The sequence below is a fragment of the Myodes glareolus genome, chromosome 16 (assembly GCF_982192425.1).
Source record: "Myodes glareolus chromosome 16, mMyoGla1.1, whole genome shotgun sequence".
Taxonomy (NCBI): Eukaryota; Metazoa; Chordata; class Mammalia; order Rodentia; family Cricetidae; genus Myodes; species Myodes glareolus.
The window spans coordinates 16,348,305-16,368,785 of NC_142041.1; the positions used below are offsets into that span (position 1 = coordinate 16,348,305).

Here is a 20,481-nt window from a genome sequence, read left to right on the forward strand (position 1 = left end):
GGATCAGTACACAAAAATCAGTCAATGTATCCATCATTTAAACAAACTAATAGAAATAACCACATGATCATCTCATTAGATGCAGAAAAGGCCTCTGCCAAAATCCAGTACCTTGTCATGAAAAAGTGCTGGAGAGATTAGACTATGTGGAATATACCTAAACATAATAAAGACAGGTTACAGTAAGCCCATAGCCAATATCAAATTAAATAATAAAGAGATACTCAAAGCAATTCTACTAAAGTCAGAAACAAGGCATGGTTGTTGAATCGCTATACTTATTCATTACAGTACTTGAAGTCTTACCTAGAGCAAAAGACAACTGAGGAGACCATTGGGATACAAATTGCAAAGGTAAAAGTCAAAGTATTTTTATTTGCACATGAAATAATTGTTTACATAAGCGATCCAAAAAATTCCACTGGGGAACTCCTAGAGCTAATAAACACTTTCAGCAAAGTAGTTTGATACAAAATCAACTCACAAAAACCAGTAGTCCTTCTTTATATACACATTACGAATGGCTTGAGGCAGAAATCAGAGAAAACACCATCCACAATAGCCTCAAATAATATGAAATACTTTGAATTAACTTTGACTAATCATGTAAGACACTTGCATGAAAAAACTTCAAGAATTTTAAGAGGGGAAATGAAAACAATATCCAAAGATATATAGATTTTTCCATACCCAGGGATATGTAGACTTAACAAAGTAAAAATGGCTTTTCTACCAAAAGAAATCTTCAGATTCACGGCAATCCACATAAAAAATAACAATACAATTCTCTACAGATCTTGAAATGAAAATTTTCAGCTTCATATGAGAGCCCAAAAAGAAACTCTGGGATAGCTAAAACAATCCTGAAAGACAGAATAACTGCTTGAGGTATCACCATCCCATTTTTAAAGATATACTACAAACCTATATTAAGAAAAGCACCATCATACTGGTACAAAATAGATACGTTGTCTATTGGGATTGAATTGAAGACACAGACATAAGTCCAGATACATATGAACATCCCATTTCTTTTATAAAGAGGCCGGAAATAAACACTTGGGGAAAAAAAGAGAGCATCTTCAACAAATGGTGGAGCTCAAGCTGCATGTCTGCATATAGAAGAATGCAAATAGATTCATACTCATTCCTTGCACAAAACCTAAGTCCAAATAAACCTTGACATAAACCAGATACGTTGAACCAGATATTAAAGAATATAAGGAGTAGATTTTAATGCTTTGGCAGAGAAGAAGACATCCTGAGCAGAATTCTGTAAAACCAGGCACTAAGATCAAGAATTAATAAATGGGAACTCATGAAACTGAAAGGTTCTGTAAGGAGAAAGACACTATCATTAAAACAAAGCAGTACCCTACAGAATGCGAAAAGTCTTTTTACCACCTCTACATCTAATAGAAGACTAATATCTAAAATATATAAAGAATTCATGAATCTAGATATTTAAACAACAAATAACCCAATTTATAGATGTGGTATGGATATAAACAGAAAATTCTCAGAAAAGAAAATTCAAATGGCTGTGAAAAAGATAAGTGTTCAAAGCCCTTACCCATCATAGTAACAGAAATGAAAACTACATTGAGATTCTATCTTATACCTGTCGAATGGATAACATCAAAATACAAGTGAAATTTCACACTGGTGACGATGTGTAATAAGAGGAACACTTGCTAGTGAAAATGCAAACTTGTATAGCCAGTATTGAAATCAATATGGTGGTTCCTCAGAAGGTTGGGTGTTGATCTACTTCAAGATCCAGCTATACCCCTCTTATACATACACCCAAAGAACGAGTCAAATAATGTGTGATTTGACTTAAGAACCACACACAAAATTAAACACATAACCAGCAGTGCTTAGGTGACCAAGAACCAGAGAATAGACAACACCAAGACATAGGGTAAAACCAAGCACTACTTGTTTTTTATTAAAGAATCATTATAATGACTCATAATGAGATTCTGCTATGCTCATATATTAGTGCCTTATTCAGACATCATTACAGAAGCTTTCTCTTATAGCAGACACGAACAGATGCAAAGACCCACAGTTGGACCTTATACAGAGAGAGTCAGTGCTTGGAACACACAGCTATAAATGTATGTCTCCACCAAATTCCACCCCTATGACTTTAAGGAACATTACAAAAGAAAAAACCAGACTGAAAGACTGTAAAATTCAGAAGTGAAGGAGGATAATAGGAAAACAAAGTTCTCTAAATCAGCTTAACAAGTGTAATGTGAACTCAGAGATTGAAGCAGTAATCAAAGGGCCTACATGGATCTACACCTGGTACTCTTCATCTATATTCTAGCTTTCAGCTTTATATTTTTATGAGACTCTTGAGTATGTGAATAAGAGGATCTCAGATTCTTGTACCTGCCCTTGTATTGGGTTACCTGGTCGAGAAACAGTGTGATTGCTTTCATTTTATTTTACTATATTGTATTTTTCTTTGGTTGTTATCTCTTAGAAGACTGTTCTCTTCTAATGATAGACTAAAAGGGTTTGGATTGGAGGGGATGGGAGGGAAGAAAATACTGGTAGGAGTAAAGGAAAGGCAAGCAATAATCAAGATATATGATTTTAAAAAAGAATCTATTTTCGATTAAAATATAAAATAAAAATCATAGCATGACATGTATATGTATGCTCACTACTTCAGTAAGCAAAATTTATGATCAGAAGGTGTTGAGTTCAAAACATGAATAAATCAGAGGTGATTTGTAATTCCCCTCTGTATACTATGAATATGTTTTATTACCGTTGGTTATTAAAGAAGCTGTTTTGGCCAATGGCTTAGTAGAGTAAAGACAAGCAGGAAATCTGAAAAGAGATATAGAGATGAAGTAGGCGGAATATGAGAGACGTCATGTAGCTGCTGAAGGAGAAAGATCCCAGAAAACCTTACTGGTAGATCACAGCCTTGTGGTGGTATATAGATGAATAGAAATGGGTTAATTTAAGATATAAGAGTTAGCCAGGAATATGCCTAAGCTATTGGCCAAGCAGTGTTGGAATTAATATAATTTCTGTGTGATTATTCAGGTCTGAGCGGTAAGGAACGAACAAGTAGCAACTGTCTACATAGATACTGTCACTTTAGACTTTCCTCTGACTCAAATTAAACTTGTTAGCCACTTTAATTAAATGCCTATAATTAATCGGAAATGTCAGAGGACATATGTATGTCTAAAATGTCATCCTATTTACATTTTGAAAACAAAACAAAGCAAAGCATTATTACAGAAAATCAGTTTAATCATTTTCAGAAAGACCCCACATTTAACATTTTACTTTTCACCGAATGTGAGAATTCTCTCTACCAGGTACATTTACAATTTCTTTGTATTACAACAAGGAATTGTTTTCCACAAATTTGTTCAAGAAATTAAACTATATGTCATTTCAAATCTAGAGTAGATAAGAATTAATAATTACTCTTTCTCTTTGTTTTTAACACTAGCACAGTCACTGAGTTATAACAGTTTTTGTTTCCAGGGAGTCTCCCTTTGTAGAATAAATGCTTAAACATTTTGGAAAATTCAGAGTATTTTTATATATGAATATTTGCATTTTACCTGAATTTTTTTAAAAAATAATGAGTCTTTGAATGAATCATAGAGATTAAAAGGCAGTCTTTTTTTCCTAAAATATAATGTCACATTCCTCAAAGTCCAAGTCCATGCATTATGAGTATGGGCCTTTCATATCAATGGGCCTGAAAAGAATATGCATCACTTTGACTCATACCAAAGTTTAAGGGGAGTGGTGCACAAGATTCCAGTTGTTTGAAAAACTTACATAGGATTAGAACCATAAAATCCCAAAGTGTTAATAATAATAGGAACCATAAATATCTTTTAAGTTAGCACTATTTGTGTGCCAAGAGAATCTTTAATTGTATCCCATCTGTACCATCATGCAATGCATAGTTTATGGAGAAAAGAAGTTCAGTTATGGTCCCATGCCCTGAAATAAAAGGTTTCCCAACTGACCATTTTTCATTTCCTTTTCTTTCTTTCTTTCTTTCTTTCTTTCTTTCTTTCTTTCTTTCTTTCTTTCTTTCTTCCTTCCTTCCTTCCTTTCTTATTTATTTATTTATGGTTGTTGTTGCTTTTTATTTGTTTGCTTGTTTGTTTATTTGTTTGTTTGAGAGATTGTTTTTGTTTTTGGAGACAGAATTTTTCTATGTAGTCTCTGCTGTCCTGGAACTCAAGATGTAGACCAGGCTGACTTCAAACTCTGTCTCTGCCTCTCAATTGCTGGGATTAAATGTGGAATAGGCTTGTACTACTACCTCCCAGATGCGACCTTGGTTCTCTACATTTAAGGATTAAAATATATTCTCTTCCCTTTACCTCACATTCTCTCCAGCATAAGCTGTCATTAGTGTTTTTGACCTTGGTCATTCTTACAGGTATAAGATGGAATCTCAGAGTTGTTTTGATTTGCAGTTCTCTGATGGCTAAGAATGTTGAGCATTTCCTTAAGTGTCTTTCAGCTGTTTTAGATTCCTCTGTTAGGAGTTCTCTGTTTAGGTCTGTACCCATTGGATTATATGTTCTTTTGATGACCAATTTCATGAGTTCTTTGTATTTAGAGATCAGTCCTCTGTTCGATGTGGGGTTGGTGAAGAACTTTCCCCAGTCTGTAGGCTGATGTCTTATCTTGTTGACCATGTCCTTTGCTTTACGGAGCATCTCAGTTTCAGGAGGTCCCATTTATTAATTGTTTCTCTCAGTGTCTGTGCTACTGGGGTTATGTATAGGAAGTCCTCTCCTGCGCAAATGCGTTCAGTTGTACTTCCTGCTTTCTCTTCTATGAGGTTCAGTGTGGTGGTTTTATGTTAAGGTCTTTGATCCATTTGGACTTGAATTTTGTGTACATTAATAGATATGGATTTATTTTCATTCTTCTATATATTGATATCTAGTTATGCCGGCACCATTTGTTGAATATGCTTTCTTACTCCTTCATTGGTGGTGGGAGTACAAAGTGGTACAGTCACTTTGGATATCAGTATGGTAATTTCTCAGAAAATTGGAAAACAACCTAACTCAAGACCCAGAAATACCACTTTGGGGTATGTACCCAAAGGATGTTCAATTAAATCACAAAGACATGTACTCAACTTTGTTCATAGCAGTATTTTTTTGTCGTAGCCAGAACCTGGAAACAACCCAAATTCTCCTTGACTGACGAATGGATAAGGAAAATGTGGTACATATACATAATGTAGTACTACACATTATGGAATGTGGAAAAAAATAATGACATCTTGAAAATTGCAGGCAAATGGATGAATCTAGAAAATATATGTAGTGAGATAATCCAGACTCAGAAAGACAAATATTATATGTACTCACTCATAAGTGGCTTTTAGACATAACACAAAGAAAAACCAACCTACAATTCACAATCCCAGACAAACCAAGACAATAAGAGAACCCTAAGATAGACATACATAGATCTAATCTAAATGTAAGTAGAAAAAGACAAAATCTCCTGAGTAAATTTGGAGCATGAGTATCATGGGAGAGGATAGAAGGGGAGAGGAGAGACGAGGAAGGGAGTGAAGAAAACTATATTGCTCAATAAAAACAATTAAAATAAATAAATGAAAATAAATAAATAAATAAAATATTCTGGTGTTAATGAGTCTTTTCCCTAGGAAAAGTTTCATGTTCATAGAGTCTGGTCAAGTGTTTTCTGATTAAAATCTGCAACATACAGAAATTTTTTTTGACTTACCTCCTCACAGGTAGTTCTGAAATCCATGTGCTGTGGCACTATAAAGGATGTGGTCTGTAAAGACAGAAAGAATGAGTTGTTACAGGCAGCATGGAGGGCAACACAGAACACAGCACAAGAAACCCAAATGCTGCTATGGGAAAAGTATAAACAACCAGCTAAAAGAAGCAAAACCATAGGGAAAAGGAGACAATAAAAATGTTCACTTCAACCTTTGGCGAGGTATGAACAATTCCCAATCATCTAGTGTAATGAAGAAATTCCCAATTCCTCTACCTGTCTTCTTACAGGATATTTGGCCATGTGATTAGGCTCATTTCTCAGGTTCTTCCTTATTTGTGTCATTTATTTTGAAAGCTCAGTTTGTAAGAGGAAGAACTTCAAAAGGTATAATTAAACGTTGCCTTTCATCTGCTACTTGAGTGAAAGGTGAATTAATTTTACTCTTTGTAACTGAGATGTTACATGCATGAATTATTATCTCTTTAACTTAAACTTTTATTCAGAAAATTAAGATGCAATAAAGTAAGTTACTCCTCAGTTTTCATGATAATAAGACATTGAAAAAGAAATATTCAACATTTTCACATAGAGGTGACTGTATAACTATGTGATGAAAACATATTTAAATGCATACAATGTTTTAAAACTTTTATTTTAGAATTCTCTTTCCAATATATTTTGAAGTTAAGGAAACTAAGCATTCACAAAGAAAAGCATTTCTATATTATAAAATCAAAGTTTCCAGCTAAACATAATGATTACACAATGAAAATTTCAGAGAAAAAGTTTAGTCTTCAAAATAGAAAACACTCTGCTACTTAAAATTATTGTCTTTGAAAGAGTAAAGCTCTTCCTCCTATGTCACAATGTGTTGTATGAGATCAAGGAACGCTTGATCAAGCAAGTGCAGAAAAACAATATGGGAACAGCCTTCACTCTATTGATTGCTTGGCTTCCACAGAATTGAAATTTGCAATTATCCAGTAAAAATAAATAAATAGATAAATAAATAAACCTAGGTATTTTGTGTGACATATAAAGTATAAAGAATATGTTTTGTGGATTGTAAACCTAATGTTATTTTACTAAAATATGTAAGAAGATAGTTTGTCCTACATTTAAAGAACAACAAATTATTAGCCATTAAAAAGCAGCCTAATGATAGAGGTGCTTTTCTTTCTGCAAATAGGAAAACTTGTATTGCTTATAAAAACAGAAAGAGAAGCATATAGACCTAAGTTCAATACATTTCACACAAGTAAATAATAATAACAATCAGAAGAAGAAAAGGAACAGGAAGAACAACAGGAACAAGAAAAACAAGAACAAGAAGAACAAGAACAAGATGAACAACAACAACAAAAAGAACAGAACAAGAAGAAGAAGAAGAAGAAGAAGAAGAAGAAGAAGAAGAAGAAGAAGACAGCATTTCAGCATTTCTCTTTAGCATTGCGAACATAGAATCTGACAAAGTAAAATCCCAAGGTGCACTACAAGCCAGTCTCGCCAAATCAGTTAGGTCTAAGTTCTGAATGAAACCATGCCTCCAAAAATAAACTAAAGGGTAATTAGGAAAATAACCAGGTATTGACCTCTACCCTATATGCACACAAATACAGAAGTGCACAAGAGCATACATGAACACTCATAATAAATAAATAAATAAATAGGTGATGTCTACCTATATAAAAGTATATATATATATATATAGGCATATGTATACTATAGAAATGTGTGTACTTTTGTGTTACATATAAAACATATCTTTATTGTATATATATAAAACATTATATTGTATGTACATATGGAGAGAGAGAGAGAGAGAGAGAGAGATATTAAAAAACAATCATCTCCAAGTTGGACAAGACAACACAACAAAGGGAAAAAGCACAAGAGAAGGCACAAGAATCAGAGACTCACTCATTTTCACTATCAGGAATCTCATACAAACCCTAAAATGGAAGCTGTAATAAATGTTCAAAGGCCCTGGTGGAGATCTCTGCAGGCCCTGTGCCTGCTGAGTCAGTCTTGGTAAGTTTTACATATATGCTGAGTCAAGGAGATGCCATGTAGCCACCAAAGGAGAAAGAGGCCAGAACATTATCAGTAAGACACATCCTCGTGTCAATATGTCAATTAATACAAATGGGTTAATTTAAGATGTAAGAAATAGCTAGGAATTCACCTGTATCATTGGTCCTACAGTGTTGTTATTAATGCAGTTGTGTGATTGTGTGGGTCTGGGTATCCAGGAAATGAAAACACAGTCCAGCATTTGTTAATGTATATCAATATAAAGCCTAGAAAAACCTTAAAAAGGCAAAAATGAGATTTGTGTGTAGCATGCTATTAGTAGATTAGTAGGTCCATTGCATTCCTGGAGCTTGGATAGTGAGCATGCCTTGCAGAGGAAGTGATAATACCTCTGCCCTGTTGGATGGGAAGCAACAGGCCAAGCCTCAACAGTAGTGTTAGCTATGCCTTCTTAGCATCTTTAAAAAGGTGCACGTGTGTTGGTGTACATGAGTATGTTCACTGTGCATGTTCATAAAGAGTACCTCAGATCCCAGGGAGCTGTAGTTACAAGTTCTAAGCCTCACAGAATGTGTGCAGGAGGCTGAACTCTGGTACTCTGCAAGAGCAGTGCCCACTTGACTGCTGAGCCGCCTCTCTAGCCCTCGAGGTTCTCTTCCATCCAATAAGGAAAACTGCTACTGATATTTTCCTGCAGGAGAAGTTCAAACTAAAATATAATGGATATTTTGTAAAAAAAATATATATATATATATAAACTGCTATAAATATGGATATAAAACTTATTAGGAGTGGGTTGAATAATTAGTAGAGTAGATTGAAAGCATGTTTTACACATTCTAGGAAACACAACACTAACTCTTATGTCTTGTTTTTAGGAGCTGCTAATTTGGTTATGATATGAGTATAGGAAATATGTGAAAAATCAGAATAACTGTCCAATGACTGTGGAGCATAACTGAACTAAAAAGAAAAAAGAAAAAAAATAAGCAGAATCATGAAAAAGCTCTCTGCCTTCTTTTAATTTGGTAAATGCAACATCAGTTCATAAAGTGAAAAGCCACCCTGCCTCTACCTTCTGCTAAAACTGCGTCAGAACAGTACAGAAAAGTTCAGTCACTCACTGTTCTGCAAAATTTTCTTGAGAATCTACAAAAAGGAGCCGTGTTAATTACCAGCACTCCTGCCCTTCTTCCCTAGACACCACTTAGAAAGATGAAAACTTCCTGCCTTTGTCACCCTGATACATTTCTATAAAAAGTATGTTGCTCTGTGTCCCTCCAACCCTTCCTCTATTACTCCCTCCCTTCCTACTTCTCTCTCTCTACCTGCTCCCCCTACCTTTTCTTCTCCCTCTATTTTGAGATACTATATAAACTGGAACTGAAAATAACCTTTTTGAAGCATGGTTCTTTCTCTGGGTAATTCCAATAAATATCTGCATGCTAACACATCACTTTATTTTCTGTTATTAATAAGTCTCTTGTTTCAATGTACACTTCAAGAAGAACCAATGTAAGTTATTGTGTTTATTAGAGTATTATTTGAAATTCTGATTACCCATTGTACTATAAGAAGATTCCGAAGACATGCTATAAATAGAAATAATGCTCTAAAATTCACATGCCACAATTTTGCAGTTGATGTCACTCTATATTAAAGTACTAGAGCCAAATGTTTCTCTTTTCTTTAATTACTCATCATTAATGTTCATCACATTCAAGACTGTGGTTATGAAGCACTGATCTTCACCCAAGCTGTCTCCTGTGTCTGCCTGCATTAGTCTCTATCATTCATTGTCTTGTCTCTCTGCTTCTCTGCATGTTGTATTTATACTGCATGTTTGTACTCATGTTTGTATGGCTCAATAGCTCATCACAAGGACAATATGTCATTGTACCGCCGACAAAGCACTTACTCATATATGCACTTCAGTCACACACAGCCTTTATGAGACTTTGGAGATGAATTCAAGACTCTGCATGCATAGTACACAGAGATGCATTGGTACAGGATAGGAGCATGCTCTTTGGAAATGAATTTGTTTGAGATGAATTTGTAGGAGGTCACTAGTTAGTTCCTGGCTGCTCAGCCCCAAAATAATCACACAGAAACCATATTATTTGCAATATGGTTTGGCCAATAGCTTAGGTGTATTTCTGGCTAACTCTTATATCCTAAACTATATCCTTTAATCTGTGTATCAATACATGGTTGTGGCTTACCGGATAAAGTTCCATCCCAAGCATCTGTCTCCAGTGGGTCTACATGGAGTCTCACTGACTCCGCCTTCTTTCGCCCAGCATTCAGTAGAGTTTTCCCCGCCTAGTTCTACTCTGCCCTATCACAGGCCAAGGCAGTTTCTTTATTCATTAACGAATAAAAGCAACACATATACAAAGGGCTTTCCACATCAATGAATATTTCTTTTTCCCTAATGCATTTCCAAACTTCTTGCAATGAGGGATCCCCAGTAAAAACCCCAGTATCAAAATGGTTTTATGACAGTTGTTTAAACGTTAAAATTTCTTCATGCAGGGCAAGCACTCTTCAATAAACACTGAGAGGTCCTCCTTTTAGATTCCATTGTTCCCTTGCTTTTTATGTCTCTTTTCATTGAGGGACACATCTGGGCATCTGATCTTTGCTATTCGCAATTTTGGTTTGGTAATATTTTGGTTTATGTGGGAAATATCCCTAACACATCTTTTTATCTCCTAAGTAAAACCCCAAATATTCAAGAGAATTTTATATATTTAACCACAGAATTTTTTTTTTGCCTCATCTAAATGCTGTGCTGATGGAAAAGCAGTTCACAGTGACATAGGGACACAGGAGAAGACTCAGTTTGTTCCTCTTTAACTCTTTTCATGAAAGAAATTTTAAGAACAGAGAACTGGTCAGAGGCCTCATCAGTACTTTGGCATGGGTATTTCCTTGGTCTACTGGGTTACATGGCAGAAATTCCAGAAAAATCAAAACTCTTTGTTGAATTTACTGTGGAACATTTGTTTCGTGATACAATGATGTGTTGCATTCTTTTAAGTTGCATTTCTTTAACTCTGTGAACCTGTCTTACTTTACCTGTCTAAAACACCAAATTAGTCTCATAAAGTGTTGAATGGCCAATAGCAAGGCAGGAGAAAAGGGATAGGTGGGGCTGACATGCGGAGAAAATGAACAGAAGGAGAAATCTGGCAAGAAATATTCGAGGAGCAAAAAGAGAAGAGGAGGATATCAGAGGCCAGTGTCCCAGCTACAGAGCAAGCCAGGGAATAAGAAGTAAAGAAAGATATATAGGAAGGTAAAAGCCCAGAGGTAAAAGATAGATTGGATAATTTAAGTTAAGAAACCAGGCTAGAAACAAGTCGAGCTAAGGCTGGAGATTCACAAGAAGGAATAAGAAGCTGTGTGATTTATTTGAGAGCTTGGTCACAGGCCCCACAAAAAGCAAAACAACCAATTATATCAAACTATTAATTTTCTCATAAAAATTCAACTTAGTGATAAAGAGATTATATATATATATATATATATATATATATATATATATATATATATATATATATGAGAGAGAGAAGTGGCAGTGTGGATATGTATGTGGCTTCCTTTGTTTGTAGAGCCTCCAAGGCTCAGTTACAGAGGATCTCATATGATCATATCCTTATAGTCATCTACCAGTTCTGACTCTTATACCCTTACTGTACATGATCCCTGACCCTTAAGATGAGGTACTGAACCACCTATGAATTTTGCTATTCCTGCTTCCTTGTTGTATGCTTCTGTTCTGGTCAGTAGACTTGTGAGAATTCCGAGAAAGTCATGATGAATGAGTGTTCCATTACAGAATTGTTTTCTGACTTCTCTGAGATGTTATACTAAGTCAATAAATGCAACAATTGGTTTGTGGGAACCTCTGACTTACAGCCGCATGGGCAGAAATGCGATGCAGGTACCACCTAAACTTACGAAGCCTGTCTAACAATAGAGGTTTAGTCTTAGTTTTGGAGGCCTGAGTAAGCCCTTAATTTGTGGAATCTGAGACTAGTTCCAAGTAAACCATATCAAATAAATTGAATTATAAGACACATGTTGGTGTTCACAGATAATTAAACAATTGCGCGTTTTGAGAAAAATCCACTTATCTAATACATGAAATGAAGAAAATCAATGAGAAAGAAGTGGTTTATTTTTCAAGGACATGTTAGAAGAAAGAGATTATCAAATATATGGTCACTTGCCTTAATTTTAAATAGTTTTGTATTATGTGTATTATCAGTGTTGGAACATGGATTTTAAAGTGATGTTTCCTTTCGGATAGGCCTTGTTGTGATACTTGTAAAACCCCTCTTCCAAAGGAACTGTATTTCAAGATGTTTATTCAGAACTATACATTTTTTAAATGTTTACCTCTCTTTAGAGTTTTGCTACAATATAACATTAAAGTTTTAGAAGAAAGATATATCTTGGTTTAAATATAGTAAGAATAGATGTTACTTGCTTAAGATGTCCGAAAAATTAAAAATCTAATGTGACTTACAGTCTTATGCCTTTCTTATTTTTTTCAAAGTCACATTCTGATAAAATATTTAGAAAGTTTCTTGTTCACAGACGTAGAAGAACCCAATGGGTTTCCTTAACCACAAGCTTCAGGTTAACCTACTTTAAAGGCAAATGCTTGATGGCAAGTTCCAATAATCATGGATATTATTGTCCTGCTGTCTGATGAGCACATACCAGTCACTCACTGAGTTACACCCTTGCCTCTCAGAAGACCACTATACATGCTTGGAGGGGTGTTTATTCAGATGAGACAGGAGCCATCTGCTCATTATCAGAAACCAGAATAAGATACCTTTATGTAGTTCTGTTTTGCAGAACATTTCCATGCTTATTCTTACCTTTAGAAAAAAAAAAGTTTACCTTCTTTTCTATAGCTCCTTGATGTACAAAGAGCTCTGAAAGAAAATTTAAAATGAATGGCAAAACACATATTTGATATAAAAAGAGAAACAGGAGGATATTATATGTCAGAAAAGAAAACTGATCATAAGCAACTAATACTTTTTAGAATAGAGTAAAACTCCTAAGATCCTTCCTCTAAGATGGAGAAATACAAAATCAAATCCAAAGAAAGCATGATCGGGCCTATACTGATGGAAACTTGATTGCTAGGTGGACACTATTGAAGGCAGGAGACTGTAATCTCCACTGTAGATATTCTAGAAGGCACACAATTATCACTGGAAATTGGTTGACCAATTGCTCTTTGCTTTGTAGCTAACACCCTGCGTCACTTGTAGTAATGACAATTTATTCAATCTTGGATGGTTATGGATACATTTATAAATGGTTATACTACTTAAGGTTCATTCATCATCATATACTTTGAAACTCAAAATTGTTTCAACTATTTGCTCTAATTCTTTTATGAAAAGGCAGAGATTTTTAGGAAAATGTTCTTTTTGTTTCATACAAAGATTTCAATGGACTGGTTGAGTATCAGTACAATCAGAAAACTCTATACTAGTTCAGATGGAAAACCGAGGGAATTTAATGTTAAAAAAGGAATAAGTGAAAAGGGGATAGAAACTGGTAGTTTAAATTTGGAATAGGATTTACGGAAGCAAGGAGAGAAACTGGAAAGACGTTGTGAAGCAGTAAATTTCAATCTCTATAGATTGAACTTTTACCATGTGGAAATATTTTCCAGAAGGTATGAGGGACTTGCTAGGCATCTTCAAGTATCTTCCACACATTTAATTTCTCATTCCTTTTCTCTTCACTGGCAAGATTGAGGCGTGCTTTAGATAGAGTCATACAATAAATCTAAGGCTGAAAAGCCTCATTGTCATGATTGATACCAATTGATTGATATGATTTGAGACTAACTCAAAGCAATACTTTCTGAAATTAATTTCACATTGGAAAGAAAAGACCAACAGGTGTGCTCAATCTGGAGGCAAACCAATGTTGAACCCTGCTAGGAAGTGAGTGGGGAACTTTGGACTGAGGGGCCCCTGGTAGTAGTAACAGCATCTATCCCTGATGTATGAGCTCGCTTGTGGGAGCCCATTCCCAATGGTGGGATTCCATGCTCAGCTGTCTTGGTCTTGCCCCAATGTACCAGACTTTGTTGACTCTCCATGGAAGCCCCTACCTGTTGGGAGGAGTGGACCAGGGGTTGGCTGGGGTGAGGCAAGTCAAAGCAGGAGGAGGAATGGAAGGGAGAATTGTTGTTGGAATGTAAAATGAAATTAAAAATTAAATAAATAAACAAACAAAAAGAAACCCACTCGTGATCCTTTCAATTCTAGTGATTTACAATGGTATGAGACACAGGTCAATTGCGTAGACCAAGGCATTATTGAGACTCAGTCCAGCTATCAGACGCATGCTGGTGAGGGTAGCTGGATGGAAAGTGGAGTCTGACTTAGGGAGTCTGAAGGGCATGTGTGCTGGGAACGTATAATACTGTTGAGTGGAAATGGAAATAGATTTCATCATTGAAGTTAGTGGACTCAGAAACACTCAGGCAGGTGAAGAATCAAAGATATGTCTATTTTGGAAAATGATGCTTGTGGACCCACCCATCCAAAAGAAATGACTGACAGCTTTGGTTAGAAAAAGCAAAAGGAAGAGTGTAAAAACCATTCTGAAAAAAAAAAAGGCAGGGAAGTTCTGATTTACCCAGCACTGAATGGAATGTAGCAATGTGTTTATACAATAATACTATCTTATTTTATTAGTTCTTAAAATAGTAAAGCATATGTGGTGGCATGAGGGAGGAAACGATGTCCTCCCACTCTGCCCCATGCCTCATGCAGCAGATGAGGGATCTGGCCAAGGGTTCCTGTTAAGCAGCTTGTTCACAGTGACCCTGGGTGCTGGCTCCACATCCCTCTGCTTTTCAAAATGGCAGATGTACCATTACCTGGGACAACTTAGAGTAAAGTTACCACTTTAACTCTAAGAAGAAGCATGCAACACATACACCCTTTTTATCTAAGCAATAGCTAAATCTGCCATGCAGCGCAATGCACGGTCTGGAAATATCTCTATGTATGGTGGCAGAAATCTGCCCCGCTCTCCTGCCTGTGCGCTGAGCCATGCATGGTCATGGTCTCAGCTACTTTGTTTCAGACACCGAGTGAGCACACAAGCACCAGGCCCACATACACCATTCAAGTATTTGGCCTCCTGAAAGAGCCAGAGTTTACGCTGACAACATGGCCCAGGGAGCCATCATTTGAAACCAGCATGGTTTTGTTTTGTTCTGTTTTTGCTACTACTGCTGAATGAGGATGACCTCCCTTAAAGGAGCTGCAGTATCCTGCCCGCTGGGGGAAAAAAACGTGTGGCTAAACTTTGCTTTTTTTGTGTGTGTCTAGGGTTCCTTTATAAGCTTTCTCAGATTTTACGTGGATATAGTTGACCACGTTGGAGCACCAGTTTATAGTAGGAGGCCGCTTATTTGTGTCCTGGCTGCCCAGACTCCTGAAATAACCACACAGAAACTCTATTAATTAAATCACTGCTTGGCCTATTAGCTCTAACTTCTTATTGGCTAGCTTTTACATCTTAATTTAACCCACTTCCATTACTTTATATTTTACCATGAGGTTCGTGGCCTACCAGCAAGGTTCCAGCATGTTGTCTCTGGTGGCAGCTCCATGGCTTCTCCCTGACTCCGCCTCCTTTCTCCCAGCATTAAGTTTAGTTTTCCCCACCCAGCTCTACTCTACCCTATCACAGGCCTACAACAGTTTCTTTATTAACCAATGCTATTCACAACATACAGAGGGGACTCCTACAGCAAGCCTTGATATCCTGTCAGTTACTTACACTGGACTCTGTCGTTCATCATTTTCCCCCTTTCTTACTAGTATTGTGTCTTCATTTCTAAGCTACCTAAGTTAAAATGACTTTCTCTTCTCCAGGAGATAATCTATGTGACAAGGGAAAGCTGTTCTGGGAAACAGACAGATGGCAGTGTCTGGAAGAAGAAAATAGAAGACAGCCTAGGTTCAGTTTCAGGATCACTGGGCATTGATTTTCATTTTAGTCCATTCTGAACACCCGGAAAAACGATGTTAATGTATTAGGCACTCTATCCAGCTTGATCATGCGAGGAGAAATGCCAAGGGAACTCTACTGACTTCAGAATGTAATTTTGTACTTACTTTCTAAAGTGATTGTGCATGATGCTCTGAGAATTACTATTACCTCCAAGACATAATGAAGCCTTTCTCAAAAGCCTTTCTCTGAAAATACATACATACTCAATAACTTAAATCTGACCCAGTGAGGGATTAGAATGTTTGGGGGCTGAGACAGCGCCCCATTGATACATTCTGGCTGAGGAACACAGACTAAAAGAAGGACACTCAGGCTTAAAGAACATCTGACAGAAGACAGAAGCAAGAGGGTGTCGCTCTGAGATAATGACAAAGGGTGAAACCCAGCAGTTGAGAGAACAGTAGAAGAAAAAGAGAACGAAGAAAGGTCATGTGACTGGTCTTAGCAGCAACTTCAAGTGCAGTACAGCATGAAGCTCCTCCCCAATGCTTACTATGATCCAAGAAGCAGACGCAGAGCCAGCTCACATTGTCCATAATTGACATCAATTAATTTGTCAGAGCAAACCCCAGCAGAGTACTGAACACAGATTATCTTAGTGACTTCCACTGAGTTACGTTATGATTAAGCAACAGATTCAAGAGCATTTTGGCCTTAAAATTTGTTGGCCCATGCAGTGACATTCAAGGAGAGATTTAGAGGTCACCTCCCATCAAGAGTAGAATTAGGTACTTTATTAAGAGTGTTGAATGCACAAAGACCATCTCTTTTTCCCTTCCCACCTTCTATTCAGAAAGTAGACCCTCTCCAAACTCCAGCTATTCTTTACTTAGACTCTTCAGTCCCAAGAACGGCAGGAAGAAATGCCTGCCCTTTAAGATTCATCTAGTTTCTGAAATGATAGAGCAATCATTTCAGCATAATATTACTTTCCACTGTCTCAGTGAAACTGAACATTTCCTGTGGGTTATAAATCACTAGTCCAGTCCACATGAACATTCCTATACTTCTTAGAATCCTCTTTCTGCACCAGGACCCTAACAGTGATTCTCAGGCCTGGGTTTTTTGAGCTTCTGTATCAGGTATTCCCTTGAAAGCTCAGTGAAGTAGTTCGGCTAGTGATGACTCCAGGCAGCCCTATCAATGTGTCAAATTAGCAGCTCATATCAATGGTGCACCCCACAGTGCCAGCACTTGAGAGGTGAGTCAAAACGATGGTGTGTTTAATACCAGCCTCATTTATATACGGAATTCCTGCCTGCAAAACAAAAGAGCAAACTGAGCAAGTACTAGATTGGAATCTCTCTGGTAATAAACCTGACCCAAACATGAGAGAGAAATCAACCCTTGGGTGAAGGCTATAGGGGGATGAGGAAATAGTACAGCTACAATATTCTGGAAATACCAGAAGACAAAAGGTCCCAAAGGGTTGGAATACATTTGACAGAAGAAAAGTCAAGAGAGGCAGGACAAACTGTGACAAGGTGGCATGTAGTGGTATAACAGGTCTCAGCACCATGAAGAATCCATCATTCAAGTATGTTTAGAGGCCTAATTCACTCCAGGCAAATAGTCAGAAGTTTCCTCACTTATGAAATTACATTTACTACTGTGCCAATGAAGACAAAATGTGAAACTATTATCATCCTTCATCTTATAGCACAGGAGTCCCACAGGCTAATTTTACTCCTCGCAGTTGATTCTTAAGCAAATGTGAAATATTTGAGCATTAAATTTCTTTTCTGCAGTAGTTGATGCAAAAGATTATACTCTAAGATTTTTAGAGTCCCGAGACAAAATGGTTCTCAACTAGTCATTCCGAAATGTTTGAAAGATGGACACGTCTTCCAAACATATAATGGATCTCTTCAATGTAAACCAAGTGAGTAAAGAATAAGTCATGCCTTAAAAGCAACAATTTAATCTAAAAAAAATTGTTATAATTGTGGATTTTTGACAGGTGTCTGGAAGAGATTATGTGAGACAAACTTGCCTACTCATTGGTAACATCTCACCGTATTTTATCATGAGTTTGAAATGTGAACTGTGTAGGCCGCAGTTATAATCTGATTTATATGAAAATGAATGAAGGCGCACAAGAAGACACCTGGTTTTCAATTTTCAAATTTTTCTACCTCTTCATGCACAAAACGTAGCATTTGAATTATGCCTTCTGTGAGGCACAATTTTAAGTAAATAATGCAGGAGATGAAAGGAAAGAGACATGCACACAAGTTCTTATACAAATCTCAGGCCTCATGTGTCCTAGTCTAAAATACGCCTCCACAATGCCAAGTTTTTGTGTTGTTGATGACAAAGCATGCACTCTTCTCATATCTCAATGTATTTTCCTATGACCTTTAGCCTTCAGAAAGCCTAGTACCAATGCTATGTTCCAGTTACAGTCAACCAGGTAATATGTAATTCCCATTCTTAATGACTATTTCTTCCACAGTTATTTCCACTTTTAGTCAGAAGGAAAATGGAGTAGTAAACCCCATGATAAAAAGAATTCTGACATGACTATGTGACCTTGAAAGAAGACTCTGATTGCAGCCCTAAACTTCTCAGACCTGCACAGCCAAGGGAGTTGCTTCTGCCCCACACATGTGTTGAAACTGTGAGAAAACCCATGGTTGTGTCAAGCTAATATGCTGCCATCTGTTATACAAAGTTGGTAACTACAAAGGAAGAGGGTCACATTATTGCGCAGTTTGCAACTTTTGCCTGAAAGTCACTACTGACCTGCAAGGCAAGGTAAAAACATGTATTTCTAGATAATTACTTTTTTAACAATACACAAGTCTCAGTACTGATACAACCTGTGGAACCTTTCCCCGAAGTGCCCCAAAACTTAACAAAAAAGAAAAGAAAGAAAAGAAATAAAGAGAAAAAAGAAACATTGTTACTAATATCCTACAGAGCCTTCCATATAAGAGATATGACAGTAAGGGAATTGCAAATACTTTTATATATTAAATTTAAAGCTAGCTTACAGACTTAATGTAACTTAATGCCTTAGTTTTCAGACTTGATAAAAATATGGATAAAATATGAGTCCCTGACTATTTCTAGCAGGCATGCAGAAATGCCTATAAATTTTAAGAATTTGTTTAAGGAAACACAAACCAAGGCTTGCTTTAGAAATAACTAGTAAGAAAAAGCGATGACTATGTCAAGAGGTGTACAGAGAACGCAGCTCATCTGTACATTTGTTCTGCCCAGCAAGACAGCTTTCTGACATGAGAGTCCTGCTTTGGGGAAAAACAAATCCAGTTAAAAGCTCTAGGATCTGCTGTTCATGCATAGGCTGGCTCCTCGCTGAGGGCTTGTGTGCTTTCCTGCTTTCTTTCCCAGGTGGCTATGTACATATTGTTAATTACTCCTTCTGAAGTATCACAGGTTTTTTTCAGAAATAAAAAAAAAAAGGATGACTGTGCTAGGCAATGGAAATCATTCTCTCATCCTTGTCCCGCCCAGTGGTATCCAGCCCTCCATCTCATATGCCTATTCAATGATGTTCCTGGTACAGTACTGAGAGCGGCTTAAAGATAAGCATTGATCTTGTATGAATGAATAGCAATGGTTCTGTCCTCAGCATCTTACTCAACAAAAGTCAGGCTCCTACAAATAACATGTATGGCTGAGTTTGCTCTTCAGCTTTCCTGCAAAAGGTCATGGCACAACATGAACACAGGCCAGTTTCTTAACCCTGATCACAATATGTAACAGTTTCAAGTACAATATCCTGACTTTCCTTGACTTCAATGAGCTCAGTATTCCTGAAATAATAAAACACTGAAATGTCCCTGCCCATCTGCACGGCCTTATTTAAGGTGAGCAGGAGCTGTTTGCCCTAAGTAATCTAAAAACTCTAAGCACTATGAGATTAGGCAAGAGAATGCCAACCTGAGTCTATAATCTATTTAATGGTTACCTTAATTTGTGCACCAGATGTTTCCATGAATAGAAAGATAAGAAGTCAATTAAGAATGTCAGATGTTTTCAATAGTTGTGAAACCAGAGGAAGGGCTTCCTTCTCCACAGGGTTCCATGAATACAAAGAATCATTATTTTCTCCCTATTCTTTGGGATTCAATTAAAATGAGGATTCATTCGAATTTTATTTAAAATTGGTTCCTAATGTTGAGGTAATTATCTAATTTTATTTACTTTTAACAGTTAATTTGCATAAGTCTACTTTTCTGGGCCTTTGTCTTATAGCATTCTATTATGTGTTTATAAGTAGGATCTTTAGAGTTGTTTTTGGATCAACATTTTCTAAGTATTCAATTAGACTTTATTTGTAAAACAAAGTGAGAAAAGTTCAACTGACTCCAACACTAAGAGTAAGAAAAGTGGTATGGGATGCCCTTCTGTATACTGCGAATATGTTTTATTGCCATTGTTTTATAAAGAAGCTGATTTGGCCAAGAGCCAGCAGAATAGAGTCAGGTGGAAAAATCCAAGCAAAGATCCAGAGAAGTCAGGGAGATGCAAGCAGCTGCAGGGGAAGCAAGATGTGAGATGACAAGCCATGAATTTCGTGGTAAAATATAGAATAATAGAAATGGAAAAGTTGTAAGG

At 36.6% G+C, this 20,481-nt stretch overlaps 1 protein-coding gene across 3 annotated transcripts in view; it reads right to left on the reverse strand.

The window, feature by feature from the left end:
• Sntg1 (syntrophin gamma 1) overlaps positions 1–20,481 on the reverse strand; it is a 482,604-nt gene that overhangs the window by 235,460 nt on the left and 226,663 nt on the right. For all 3 annotated transcript variants that reach the window (XM_087897100.1, XM_087897099.1, XM_087897101.1), the window contains one exon: positions 5,779–5,832. In XM_087897100.1, coding sequence (XP_087753226.1) covers positions 5,779–5,805 — 27 coding nt within the window. In that variant the 5' untranslated portion in view covers positions 5,806–5,832. The remainder of the gene's footprint in view (positions 1–5,778; positions 5,833–20,481) is intronic.